The sequence below is a fragment of the Osmerus mordax genome, chromosome 11 (assembly GCF_038355195.1).
Source record: "Osmerus mordax isolate fOsmMor3 chromosome 11, fOsmMor3.pri, whole genome shotgun sequence".
NCBI lineage: Eukaryota > Metazoa > Chordata > Actinopteri > Osmeriformes > Osmeridae > Osmerus > Osmerus mordax.
Genome location: NC_090060.1, coordinates 9536764 through 9550748, shown reverse-complemented (window position 1 = coordinate 9550748; position 13985 = coordinate 9536764). Strand labels below are relative to the sequence as shown.

Here is a 13985-nt window from a genome sequence, read left to right as displayed (position 1 = left end):
ACAATCATTAAAAAAAAACATGGGTGGGGAGTAAATATAAAACTATATTTGTTTACCAATAAGCTCAAATATAAGGCAAATGCAGGCTTAATATGGCCTGGCATTTGACAGTTCGTTCCATATCCCCTCTCTGTTTTCTATTTTTCTCTAGCGTATAGGGAGGGAATATAAATTGTGGGCGGCCACCAATGGAGTGGTTTTGGCCCTGATTTGTTTCCTAGTACTCTCAGCGCCATCTTGTTGCAACTCCTCTACGTATGTTGAAGAGTTTCTACGAGGGGGTATCCTATTACCCTTTTCTTCAGTTTACCAGACTGGGATATAATCACGCTTAAACAGAAAGTACATACATTCAAATACTCAAGTTTCTGTAGAAAAAAAAGATTTACAACTGGATAGAAATGAGCATCGAAACGCTTTTAGAAGCAGCCAAGTTTTTGGAATTGCAAGCCCAGCAACAACAGAAAGCACGTGGTAAGTAAGGTTTGTTTGAAAATGCGTGGTTATCATAAGTATAATTTTTGTATGATGGGAACTGAAGCACTACATGCAACGTAACGTATCAGATGTCTGGGTAAAATAGTAGGTGCTTGACTCTATGGGATGCTCCTTTGCTCTATGTAGGCTAGATCTACTGTCATTTTTTTATATGGATACTATTATTAGACAACATTTTATATGCACATTCAGATGGTACACGCACCTTTTATTGCCATTGTTTGCGTTGGAAGTCGTCACTCAGATACTATACTATAAGCTTACTATTTGTCTTTGCTTCACCCTTTTTTCATGAACTGAATGGGAATATTTTATTATCACTTTGTTCACATTGTTGACAATGCTGTGCAAATTGTTTGCCGATAGTTTCTCGTTTCCAGAAAGTAGATTATTGGCTTGACACGACATTACCAAGCCTGTGAATCCTGCAATCGTCTCGCCGAACCATGTTTATTAGCAACATTGACTCAACCTTGATATCCTGGCTAAGAAGGAGATTTCATTATCAACATAAAAGTAATATGTGTCTTCCAAAGTCTTTTAGTGTGTATCAAAATAACATAAATGTGTTGTAAAGGGCGGTGGCGACGGGAGTGCCTAAACCATTTTACAAAATGACCTGACATAGCCGGGGTATCATATGACGCTGGATTTCAGGTTTCCCTATGAGCGCTTGGTTGTCGAACTGAATTCCCAATTCCTTCTATAACTTCATAAATTCGTACTAAGATTAAACATATCTTGCTCGCATATTTTGTATAAATGTATTTGTGGGATGGGTACACATTGGTCTTAATTTGTTCGTGCTCGTGACGTTAAAGCCAGCCACGCCCCATGTCTGCAACAGACTGGAAAGGGACCGCCCATGTCACCACGTGTATGCTAGACACTCCTGCTTCTCGTAGAGTTCCCCCGCCTCCCCTCCCTGTTCTCTAGTACAGGTCATGTGTGGAGGAAAGTAGGGCAGTGTCTCTCCCCTACTCCTCTGTTATGGACTTCAGTTATATAATGTATGACTACGCTTATTTTTTATAAGAACATTTGACAACTAACCAGTGCATAATTGTCAATTCAAATCTATTACCAACTGTTTTTTTTCGTTTTTGTTTTTTTCCTCAAACTTCTCATGTTTTGGGATCCCATGTGAAACTTAAACTAATGAATGAAAAGTGCATCAAAACACAGGGCATTCCATATGACTCAAAAATGAATGAAAAGTAATATAAGGAGGCAAGTAGGCTACACATTTAGAAGTCTGGTAGTAGTACTCTCACTTTTCTTGAGTGAACGAAACTGAGCTACGAACAATACTACCTCAAGTTAGTCAGTTAGCTTCACCTTTGGACATTTGTTTTCATATGAATGGGAGGATTACGGCCTGTATGATTTTGTTACTTTCAGATGATTTGTTAATTAACACTGGTCTCTCTTGGATATCTGTGGTTTTTGTGGCTCAACTGTTTGAGACTTGCACAGATGCATAGATCCTGCATTGTGATTCGTGTGTGATAAACATTGCCATGGGCATAATGCTATGCACCCGTCTGGCAAGAACCCTAATGAATCAGGCCATGACAGGGAAGGAACACTGTGTAGCATGCTGAAATCTCTCTGCTCCCCCCCTTATGAATGTAGAAGACTACACCTTGTGTCTGATCGTTCTAACATCACTGCTGCCATAGCAACTGGTCACCCCTTTCCCCCAGCATCTACACATTGAGCAGGAAGCGACTTGTCTGGGGGGGGGGGGGGGGGGGGCTCAAATGTGATTGGTTAACAAGACGATGCTGGATTGCTGGGATTTCAACCCCCTCTTTTTACTGCAAATAAAGGCACATTATTGAACCCCTTTGTCTATGACTTGTCCAGGCTGTCATCTTTTTCACTTCATTTATTTTCAAATGATCCTGAAGCCAGGTTCTTAATGTCAAAGGTCTGTGATATGGACAGGTAGTTTTCTCCATGTTCTTTAATCCACAAGCATATTATTTGATGGGTTGTTTTTGATAACGAGCAAGACCCCAGTGGACTGTGTCATGTAGTCAAGAGACCAAAGCCAATTAAGTGTTGTTTTTTTTAAAGATTAATGAGAACCCACATAAGGTGCTTAGGGTGTGGAATTACAGAGAAAAACTTGCAACACCAAGTACCTTTCTACAAATGAATTCTCACTGTGAACTGTGACTAGGTGTACGAGCACCCGATGACCTGCTTTTGCTGAGCACGCTCAGACCTTGTTTACTTACCTCTCCACGACTAGTTGATTTTTCATTGACGACTGTGAAGGTCGTACCCCATGTGTTCTGACGTCCATAGGTTGTTGTGACTATTTATTTGACTATTGAAATTTGTGATTTTTTTTCTAGTTCCTCCAAATTTGAGATTATTAGTAGAAATGTAGGTACTTGTTGGTATGGACATTTATATTTTTAGGTGAGCTCTATTGAAGGATAAATTGTCCATGTTGAGTGGCTGGGAGCTACATTATTTATGGGCTCCTATACCTGGCTTGCATCCAAAGACAGAATAAGGTCTCTGACCACAGGCCTGACTTCTTTACGTCAGAGCTGGAAAAGCCCTATAGAGAGAGAACAGAGAAGTGGGACTGACTGGCATCAAATTTCCATTCAGACATTTACAACAGTAACTTGACCCCTGAACATGTGCTTGTTGAGAGCTCCAAGCTGATCTTGATGTAGTTGACTACAAGTACATTATGTACCATCTGTGGATGTGTCCTAAAAAATCTTCTTATACATGTCAGGTATCCATGCTTTCATATTGATTCCAAAGGGTCATGCAGAGATCATGGGTCATGCAGAGATCATTCTTCAGCCCTCTAGTTGGGACCCAGTTCTGCTGCCAAAGTCATGTAGTCACTATCATGTTTCTTTTCATACACAGTTGCAGTAAAACATTTATTTGTACAAGTCAACTTAATTTTTTTGTAAACATTAAAGTTCAAGTGTGCCCTTGTAGTTCAATTGCTCTGTATTGTATATTGGTTTGCCCCACAGAGGAGAATGAGTTGAGGGAGAAACTGCGCCTCGAACAGCTGGCCAATCACAGGCGTGCTGATGTCACCTATACGTCGCCTATTCGGATGAACCATGTGACCAGAGTGGAAGAGCCACACAAGGAGCATCATCCTGTCCCGGTTCCCCCTCTGCCTCCACCCTTGATGCCCAGAACCATCATCCCTGCGGTGAACTCCAACCACACAGGCCTGCCCACTCCTCCTGTTAAAACATTATCTCCCCCAGCCGGCCACCACCTTGCCTCCCCCAGGAGGGACCCTAATTCCCCACAGGGCCAATGTGCCCCCCTGCCCCTCTCTCCTCAGTTGAAAACCGACTTTTCGCCGTCAGCACTTCAGTCTGTCAACCACAAGCAGCATCTTCACCCACAACTGGTCTCTCCATCGGGCAACCCAAAACTACAGCAGTCACCCCATCTAGTGGCGTACCCGGGCTCCATTGTTGCAGCCCCACAGCATGCCTTACTTCCCCAGCCTGGGCCTCCAGCTCCACAGGCTTCGATGCAAACCAGCCCAATCAGTCGGGGCAGCCCTCCAGACGATGGACGCCTCCTGGAAAAGAAACGGCCTGGAGGGTAAGTCTCATCTGCATCAGCGGTGGAAAGAGATGGGTTGGTAGACCCTTTCACTGGTGCTATTTGCATTCAGATGGCCTTCACACTTTGTAAATAGCACTGACTGTGAACGTATGTTGGGTGGTAAGGCACCACAGGTAAACTGAAGTCATATGAAAAATTTAAGGACTATGATTGAGTCGCTTATTAATGGCTAGGCTATTTAGCAGCCCGTGTTGTCTTGAGTAACAAAGTAACAGAGATGATGGAGTACTTTTTTGTCGGTTGATTTGATTCTTGTACAATGAGCCTAGTCCTTTTGCAGCTCAGGACACCAAATCTTTAATGTGCTCCGATCTGTGCTTTCACAGGGCAGGTACAAGAGAAGTACATAACAAGCTTGAGAAAAACAGGTGGGTGCATCTCTCTCCCATGGTTGCCTTTTAGATGGAAGATATTTGAGCTATATGTACAGGTCAGTTAAGGTTATGGTGAGATTAGGTGTACAAACGGGTTGCTTGCTTTGTCCGTATTTGAAATCACTCTTACAAATTTAGCTTGACCTCAAATCTTGCTTTATCGATGACGTAGCTTTAGATGTCCTCAATAGTTTGTGCCTCCGCATGGTCGGGTTCTACTCAACAGATGACAAATCAGTAGTGCCTTACCTCTACCAGCTTTGTAAAAAAAAAACATTTAGTCACAACACCAAGTATCCAATAATAAATATCACAATCACAAAAGGAATCCAGCTGCTGTCTGGTACTTGGAACTTCCTCTCACTAGTGTGGCTTCTCTTTTCCCCCTCGCTCCTCCTCAGACGGGCTCACTTGAAGGAGTGCTTTGAGACACTGAAGAAGAACATCCCCAATGTTGACGAGAAGAAGACCTCCAACCTGAGTGTCCTGAGGAGTGCTCTGAGATATATCCAGGTAAGCTACCGCAGATCCACTTACCCGCACCAACAAAAAGCCCAGCTGTTCATTATCGTTATATATATGACTTGTGGTTCTGACATGGATAGGCACTGTATGATGAGCAGAGAGGGCAGGCAGTCAGCCGGGCAAAGGTGGGTTCATCTAACTCCACTGCGTAGTAATGGAGGTCTTGTTGCCACGCCTAATGTATTTTAATATTTACATTCAAACACATTGTTCTGTCTTGCTGAGGATTTATATTTTGTTGGTGGTAGAGATGTAGTTACACTGCTATCAGCATGGAAGCTGAGGAAACTAGGGCAGTATGGGCGCATAACCCATGTTACCCAATCCCTCCCCTCTGCGTGATAAAACAACATGGAGTTAGTATGATGATTGATGATGATTCAACTTTATTGTCATTACACAAGTACAGGTACAAGGCAACAAAATGTAGTTTAGGTCTAACCAGAAGTGCAATAGCAGTAGGTGCAGGATATACAGTGTAGTGCAATAAAGTATGGACAGAAGCTATCCTAAAAAAGTGTAAAAGTGCAGTGGAAAGTGATTGCATATTACAGTTAGAAGTACGGTGAAAAATGCAAATGTAAACAGTTGGTACTGTAAAGTATCGCAGACTACTTGAAGACTTGCCCAACTCAACGTTGATCCCCCCTCCCTCCCCAAACAGCTGAGCAGGGCTTGGGCAGGGTGTATTTAAAGCACATGTACAAGGAAACAAACAAACGGCCTCCTGCAGCATTTTCCACTAATGTAGACTGATTTAATCAAATGGGATGTCAACATTTGGGAATCGGACATGTCCCTTATGGAAACATGGAACTGTGATACAAACATTTCTATTTTGTATAATCAATATAAAGTCAGTTTTGAATTGGGCTACGTCTGGACACGTAAACAAACATATTTTTTACTATTCCAGTAAATGCAATATAACCGGTAAACCGAGAAATGCAGTATAATTGTGTGAAATTAGTATTTACTGATGAATCAGGATATACACATTCCCTGTTAAAGTCAAGTACAGATCATAGTGCTCCCGTTTCCTTAGTAACAGTTTAGTACTATGTCCTGATGTGTCATGTGGTATCCTAGCTGATTTGTTATTGGTTCTCAAGTTCTGGCACATTGGAGGCGGGAGACAGAAGGATTGGAGAGAAGGTGGTGGTGGTGGTGGGGGTAGAAAAGCACAACGTGTGCTCTGTCGTCCCGACATGGGTGGTGTAGGGACGCGTGTCTTGGCTGCACGCGCCTCTCCCTGTATGGCTCTTCCTGTTACCCTCCTCTCAGTTTGGGTGGGAGGGGACAGTCTGCAGATATGACCAACGGTTTAGGAGAGGATTGAATAAAGGGATTAAGAGAGATGATTACTTATTTGATTCATTTTTCCTGACTTCAGATATCCCTCAGCGAATGAGTCAAACCTGTAGTCCTAGCACCGAAACAGACTTTCAGACTAGACTGCCGAGCCAGCACTTATTGTCGTGTTTTTTTCTTTCTTTCTTGCCTGGGTTAGCCAACCAGCTCTTCAAGAAGTTACACTTCCTCGTTTCCTTTCTTACAAATTGCTTTAAAATGGTCAGAGATTTAATGAAACAAGGAACTCGAGTGTTTTAGGCAAGGAGATTTTCAGGAGGGCTGTAAAGACTTGATTGTGCCTGCATATAGTTATGCTTACTTTGACTAGTCCTTTCTTGAAAAAATACATTCTCTCTCAAACCAAAGAAGCTTTCTAATTTTCCCTTGGAAATTATTGAACATTGGCTGACCTAGTTACTGTCATCTTAAGGACCGTTAAAATGGCGGTGTTTGTGAGCCCGAGTACACATTGTGTTAGTGCTACTGACTCTTTGGCTCAAGCTTGGGAAACCGTAGAGATCTAGGCTCCTCCCTCCTACTCTGTCTCTCTCCAAGTTCTCCTTGTCTCCCTCCCTCCAGCCTGTCTCACTTTGAACTCCAGAGCCACATGAGCACTGAGCACATGGCTAGCCTGAGCCTCGTGACGTCACCCCCCCTCTCCCCCGCCCAGCCCTGGAAGAACCCTGGCTAAGCCACAGCTCTCAGAGCACCAACTGAAGGGAAGAGAACACAGCCATGAACACAAAGCTTGGTTTACTCAACTCCTTTCGAGTTTAAGCCTAACAAATCTGACAGAACCAGTTTGCTCTGGGCGGTTATAAATAAAGTGTGTTGTAATGTGGTAGTGTTGGCTAATCATGCTCTTAATAGGGTGCTACAGGGCGCTCATTCCACAGCATTTTGAGCATAATGGCGGTCTGGACAGCTCCCTCCTGTCACATAAAATTTGGGTTTCGTAATAAATGACCAAATACATTAATATGTTCGTGCCCCTGTCAACCTGTTTGAAAAGATTCATTTTGCAGATTGCTTTGAATTCACTTGGCCAAGGGACAACATCTCTGCTCATTGTCCTCCATTGTGTACAGAAATCATAGGATTTGGAGGCTTTCCTTTCTCTTCTTCAAGCCGAAGTCCTCAGTCTGGACTTTTCAAAAGGTTTTACATTTTCATAAGTGGTTGCTGTGAAGTAGGTTACTGATTTACCCCAGCAAGGAGTGGGCTTCAACAATATACAGCCTCATTTGGGACAGGTTTTGATTTGTGCCAAGACCCCACAGAGCTTCAGTAACATAATACCATTTTATTGAATCTCCATGGCTAGTAGTTCAGCCTACAGTGCAACTACTAGTCGTTTTCCCACAAAGGTTGCCTTATCAAAGTCAGTCACGAGACACGGGTCGCAAGTACCACTTTTTCCAAAACCCAAACATATGGATTATACATCAAATGAGAGCTTTTGCATCTACCATTGTCCAACCACTCTTCAGTTCCTTGAAGAGATCTGTCGCAGCAGGCATATTAAGGTTTAATTTAATGTGAGGGGCTTTCACTGTACCCAGACAGTGAGCACGGTGACCACTTAGGTCTCAGATACTTTTAACTGTTCAAAGCACTTTAGCTACTTGACAGAGTTTAGCTACTTGACAGAGTTGTTGTCAGCACACTCCTTTTGGCTAAAGTCTGGGTCAGGATAACCATGTAGGATAAATTACAGAAATAATATATTATAGGACAGTTAGCCTTCATCTAGTGGAAGCTAACAAATACATCTCATAGAAAATGGCTCTCAGTCTGATTCTTCTAAAGTCTGCCTATTATTGCCATGGCAGAATAATATGAAGTTCCTATTACAGCCACCGGCACAGCGAGGAGACAAGGGTTTACGGTTACAAAGCAGCACAAATGGCATTCATAAGATCTCTGTCCTTTAGGCCAATTGGCTCCGCAGAGTAGCATGTCTGCAACGTGGCCACTTCTTAACATTAGCCTAGCGCAGTCTGCTCTGTGCTGCACAAGTGAGTCAGTGGGTGAGTGCAGCCTGCTTTCCTTCCCTCCCCTGCTTGGTTTCCTCGCTCTGCAGGGCCATGTGCTCAGCACTCGCATTGCGTGTGACATGCCTGCGTCTTGTTTACCTACCTCACACGTTGCCATGCTCTACTTTCTTACACAGAACAGAGCCCAGGCGGGTATAGTGTAGTTGACGTGTTTCTGGTTTATCTCAATATCGGTCCTCTAATGAAATGTTCATGGTTGACTTCTGCCTTTGACTAGTTTCAGGTGTAACTACTTGCTCGGTATCGAAGTAGCCTGGGTGTGTGTGTGTGTGTGTGCATGCGTGTGTATATATACATTTACACTGCTTCCTTAAAAGAGCATTTGCCAGCCGTTGTAGCGTGTTCGTTGTAAAAGAGTTCAGTGGGTCTCAGTGTTTGTGGAGCATGGCTCCCTCCCTCAGACTATGACTCATAGTCCCAGGCATGCACAGCTGTGGCAGGAGCGCCGGATGCTGCAGCATGTGGGCAAGGACAGAGCAGTCAGCAACGTGTGGAACACAGAGAGGACTTGCGTTCCTTGTGTTCTGTTGCACCAGATAATTGAGAAAGAATCCAAACCGGCTCCTGTCAAACGTGTCTGTTCTACCACCATTACAGCTGGTGCGTTGGGACAACATGCGCGTCACCATATAAGGTTGCCAAGGAAACAATGGTGTTTTTCAGCTGTTGCCTTGACAACAAAAGGGGGACTCCGATATTTCATTTGATTAGACAAAGATGCTGCTGTGACAAACCTGAAAGTAAAGTGGTGTGCCTCAAGTGGATCTGATTGGAGCACAGCTTTACAGGCAATCTTTAGAGGTTTATGTAGTTTAACTTCACGCACGAAGGGCTAAACCTGTCACACCACCATCGTGGTTGTATTTCTTACAGACGTTATTGCGCACTGTTGTTGTTTGGTGAATGAGGATTGTGTAATCACCTACGGTTTCATCAGCTAATCCAACCTATATAGTACAACCTACATAGTGAATGTATCGTAGCCTGTTGGAAGTTGTTTCTTTTCATTCAAGATAACTGGTTGAGGAGATCAGGCATGCAGATTAGCCATGGTTAGCCCAGCCATCTGATGCAGGGAAGACGGCTGTGTTTGTGTGACTGGAATCACACCAGGGACCGTTTAGCGTAGGGTTTGCGTGATTGACGGAATTGCAGAACAGGTCGTAATCCCGGATGAAGGTTGGAGGCAGGCGCAGAATTAAACAGGCTGCTTTTTATCACCTATTTATACTTCTACACAATGTAGCAAATTCAAGCATACGGTATGCAGACTGGTACTTGTATAAAGTGCTACATTAGACATGGCTGCATAAACAAAAACAGGAAGTCCAGCCTTTGAGCATGCAGCTTTATTGCTCATTGTGTTACTCTGTGTCTAGATACTGTGTTGGATTGGGCAATGATCTCTCTACACAGTAAAAAGAAAAGAAAAAAGGTTAGGCTTTTGCATCCTATTGGTTGACATGCTAAGTAGTGCTTGAATTTACCAAGCTGATTTAGTCCCTTATATAGTCCGTTTTATAGACTATCATTTTGCTGGCATTGGTGACTGTGCAAGATGTATATGAATCTCCACAACGGCATGTTTGAACCCTATTCTTTAATTGTGTTACTGCTGGCCTGCCCACACCTGCCTGTTTGGTGCTCCTGGGTCAGCTGACTAGTGAGGGGAAACTGGGTCACAGCTCCTGCCTGGCAGCACCTCCCTCTTCCCCTGCTTTACTCCTTCCTGCTCCGACCATGGCCTTGGGTTGCGCAATCTCTCTGATCTTAATTCAACTTTAAAACATGATTAGCAAAACATTAATACTTAATTCGTAAAAGTGTATAAAAATATGGAATTAATTGTATCTTGCTGTTTTAGAAATAACTTCTCAAGCAGTGACAGAAGCAGCCCTGTGTTTTAGTGTTGAATATGTTTGTCCTTGTTTGAGGACTGTACAGATGGGGTTATTTAATGTTGAGACATGGGCTGTGTGTAGGCTTGATAATTTTGAAATAAAACGCACCAGTGTGGCATTCTACAGTGGGACATCCACCTCCTCAGATTACGGATGTTATGAGGGCATTTTCTCTCCAGTTCTTTGGAACGTCTTGGTTGTTATCCAAGGCCATGTAGGAGGTGTGGCTCCTCCGTCATGTAAATGGGTAGATGAGCTTCTTTTGTGTTATCGGACAGATTTTTTATTTTTCTCTCATGACCCAATAAGTCTTAAAATGCCTAATGCCGTAATTGGTTAAAATGTTTGATGTTAGGTGTGAGTTTTTTTTTCTTTCCTTGAGTTGTTTCTGTTTCTGGAAACAGAACCAGCTTTTGTTTTTGCACCAAACTCCAAAGAGGATTAAGATGAAACAGTCTGAGATTTACCATGTCTGTTTGGCAGGTTACTGACCCCACTTCTTTCCTCCATAAACAGACTTTGAAGCGGAAAGAGAAGGAGTACGAGCACGAAATGGAAAGGCTGGCACGGGAGAAGATCGCCACCCAACAGCGGCTCGCTGAGCTGAAGAACGAGCTGAGCCAATGGATGGACGTGATGGAGATCGACCGCGTTCTCAGACAGACCGTACAACCAGAGGACGACCAGGCTTCAACCTCGACTGCCTCAGGTACATAGCATGGCCCTACATGAGTTCATGGCCGACCAGTGAAATTCACTCCATGACAATTCATGGCAAACGTATTCCTGAAGGTAACTAACATCACTGTTCTTTACATGGCAGAGGGTGAAGAAGAAATCATGGAGGACGACATGGAAGATGAGCTTATGACAGAAGCTCCCACTGCCTTATCCACAGTGCCTCAAGCCATGCATTCAGAGTTGTGCAAGACTGTCACCCCAAACCCCACTACCTCCTCCATCATCAACACACACATTTCCATCCAGCACAAGGCGACCATACCCCAGCCTCAACTTCAGCCTCTGACCCTTCCCCAGTCACTCTCAGCCCACGCTACGCTGTCTGTCACAACTTCAGGTGTCCCTACCACCCCTATCCAGGCCCTTCTGCCTGCTCAAACACACATGGTCACCACACCCAGCCTCCAGCCCACCGTCATAGCCCACGCCGCGGCCTCCCACGCTTCTGTCATCCAGGCAGTCAGTCACGTCATCCAGGCAAGCGGTCACAAGCACTTTGCACACCTTGCCCCTTCGTCAAACTCCATGCCGATTAGTCACATCACAGTACACCCGGTGACCCACCTTGGCCAGCACATGCCCACCATCTACCCCCAACCTGTGGCTGTCACGCAGCCTGCCATGGTGAGCCACATTGCCCACACCCTTACCCATGCCCAGGTCAACGGCACAGCACCCAGCCAGCCTACTGCAGCCATCTTGGGCAAGCAGACAACAGTTGGCACACAGGTTGTGACCCACCACCAACAGCTGGTTAGCCAGACTGTTCTAAACCCTGTGACTATGGTGACTATGCCCTCGTTCCCAGTCAGCACCCTTAAGCTAGCGTGAGCTGGTGGAGAAATGGTCCAGAAATGGAGACAGACCTCCAGTCATGTACAGTGGAGACAGACACCAGACCACACTGATGGAAATGAGCTTTGAGCTAAGAACTGGGGCGGGCTGGCAGGTGGACAGGCAGGCAGACAAAAACAAGTCTTCGTACTTGTTCTACATCATAACCTAGTGGCATTACATCATGTGACTCGGAACATTCCAAAAAGATACTTATCGGAAATTGTATTTGGTCTATATTTTTTAATCATGTGAGGAGTTTAAAGAAAGTCTTTGTTCAGGTGTCAGGATGTGTTGAACTTTGATGTCCAGGGCCATCATGTTCATGCCAATTTGAATACAGGGCAGTGGGGGGAATTTAATTGAGGTCCACTTATTGGCCTCAACCCATATCTATAAAAAGATATACAGAAGCAAGATTAAATAACTTTTTTAATAAAAAAAAACTGAATACATTCACTCACTACGGTCATTAAGTCTAACATGTAGACCGTGCATATCTATTCAATAAGGACAGTGACGTTGGGCATACCACTATTGGCACCTTTTGCCGCGTTACAGTGATGGACTCAAGGGAGGGGGCAGAAGGAGAGACGTGTGTCAGGATCAGTCGGCGCTCACACTGCCATGAAGGAGCACGTTGTGAATGTGATTTACAGTGACCTCCCCTTTTCCAGAAAGGCACATGGCTGTAGAGTGGAAGGTAAAACATGACCTGAACTCCTCTTTTATGGCCCTGCAGTGCCATGTGCCATTGCGGCGTACCACACAGATGCCCTCTGCTGATAGAATAGCGTATGTTCACCCAGCAGGGATCAGAGCTGCCGTGATGGTCTTGCTTGAGCTTAATGAGCAATCTGAACAGTTGGCTTGAGGCTGTGTTTAAGTCTAAATGAAATGTAGGAGCCAAAGCATTCTTTCAACCACAGATTTCTGATATTTAAGATACGTGAGCAAAAATGTGACTCAAAACCAGGAATAATTTGGCCAGATAGTCACAGAAAATTATATTTTGTGTGTGTGTTAACATCTAAAAGTAGATGTTTTTCTGCATGTTTAATTATTGAGTTGGTTTATTGGTTGTCTTGTTGAAAGATGTCCCAGTTAGGAGTTGATTGTGTAGAGATGTAATGAATGTTATGGCTAATAATTGGGATATATAGAGAACAACTAATCTTGGTTTACTATGGTATGCTTTGTATACTACACGTTGGTGTGTGGCAGATGACTGTCTAGGGTCAGACAACCAAATGCAGGGATGTACCTTTCTGTTACCTGAAATCATCTACCCAGAGGTTTTGTTCTAACTTGATTCAGCTTAACCTGCTAATGTTTCAAATACGGTGCATTAAATTGGTCCTAAATAGGGCCTAACACGTGGGTGCCCTGTGGTAGGGCCTAACACGCTCTTTTGTCTCATTCCCTTGAATAGAGTCGTCCAGTACTACAGGTTGTAATACTCATCCTACAAGCAGGACACAACCTCTGTGTTAGATCCGACTTGTAGCTTTTTAAGCACTGTGATCTGCAACACAATGGCCCCTATTAAAAGCATAGCTAGTTTACAACTCAACAGTAAAACAAGCAAGAATATGACCTCGTACTTGCTCAGAATATATGTAATTTAAGCAGAAGTGTGCATCACAGGGGAGGACACAATGGAGATGTCATTCTCATGTCTCTGGTTTTAAGTATTTGATTTAGGTTATTTTGTCTGATCAATTTGATGTGTATGTACAGATGTTTGTATTTTAAGATTTGAATGTTTACGGTTTTTGCATGTAGCTTGGTAATTTCTATACCATTACCTTTTTCTTTTTTTTGGGAGGGGGGGAGACCATGTACAGTACTGCATACTGGGGGCCACTTCACAGACCTCTATTCATATCGATTATTATATATATAAATATATATTTATATATAAAGTTGTTTTCCCTATGGAGAAAGTTGAATTTGTATATTGCCTGTATATTTTGGGCAGCATTTAAATATGTCAATTATGTATAAACAAAGAGGAAAAAACATTGAATACATGCTTAAGATACTTAATAAATCTTATTACATTT

General features: G+C 43.6%; 1 protein-coding gene across 2 annotated transcripts; it reads left to right on the top strand.

Annotated features, from left to right (window-relative positions):
- Positions 1–296: 296 nt before the first annotated feature.
- mnta (MAX network transcriptional repressor a) lies at positions 297–13952 on the top strand. 2 transcript variants are annotated; one of them, XM_067246969.1, is made up of 6 exons: positions 297–474; positions 3516–4110; positions 4461–4502; positions 4910–5021; positions 10861–11053; positions 11168–13952. In XM_067246969.1, exons 1-6 carry the CDS (start codon positions 402–404, stop codon positions 11914–11916), a joined length of 1764 nt encoding a protein of 587 aa, XP_067103070.1. In that variant the 5' UTR covers positions 297–401; the 3' UTR covers positions 11917–13952. The 2 variants fall into 2 exon arrangements, with proteins under 2 accessions (XP_067103070.1, XP_067103071.1); XM_067246970.1 differs by lacking the exon at positions 4461–4502.
- The last annotated feature ends 33 nt before the right edge of the window (positions 13953–13985 follow it).

Bases quoted from the DNA above. Each gene is read 5' to 3' on its own strand.
- mnta (XM_067246969.1), top strand. From the start codon at position 402: ATGAGCATCGAAACGCTTTTAGAAGCAGCCAAGTTTTTGGAATTGCAA. The intron at 475-3,515 runs GTAAGTAAGGTT...TTTGCCCCACAG, and splicing joins GCAACAACAGAAAGCACGTG to AGGAGAATGAGTTGAGGGAG. The intron at 4,503-4,909 runs GTGGGTGCATCT...GCTCCTCCTCAG, and splicing joins AACAAGCTTGAGAAAAACAG to ACGGGCTCACTTGAAGGAGT.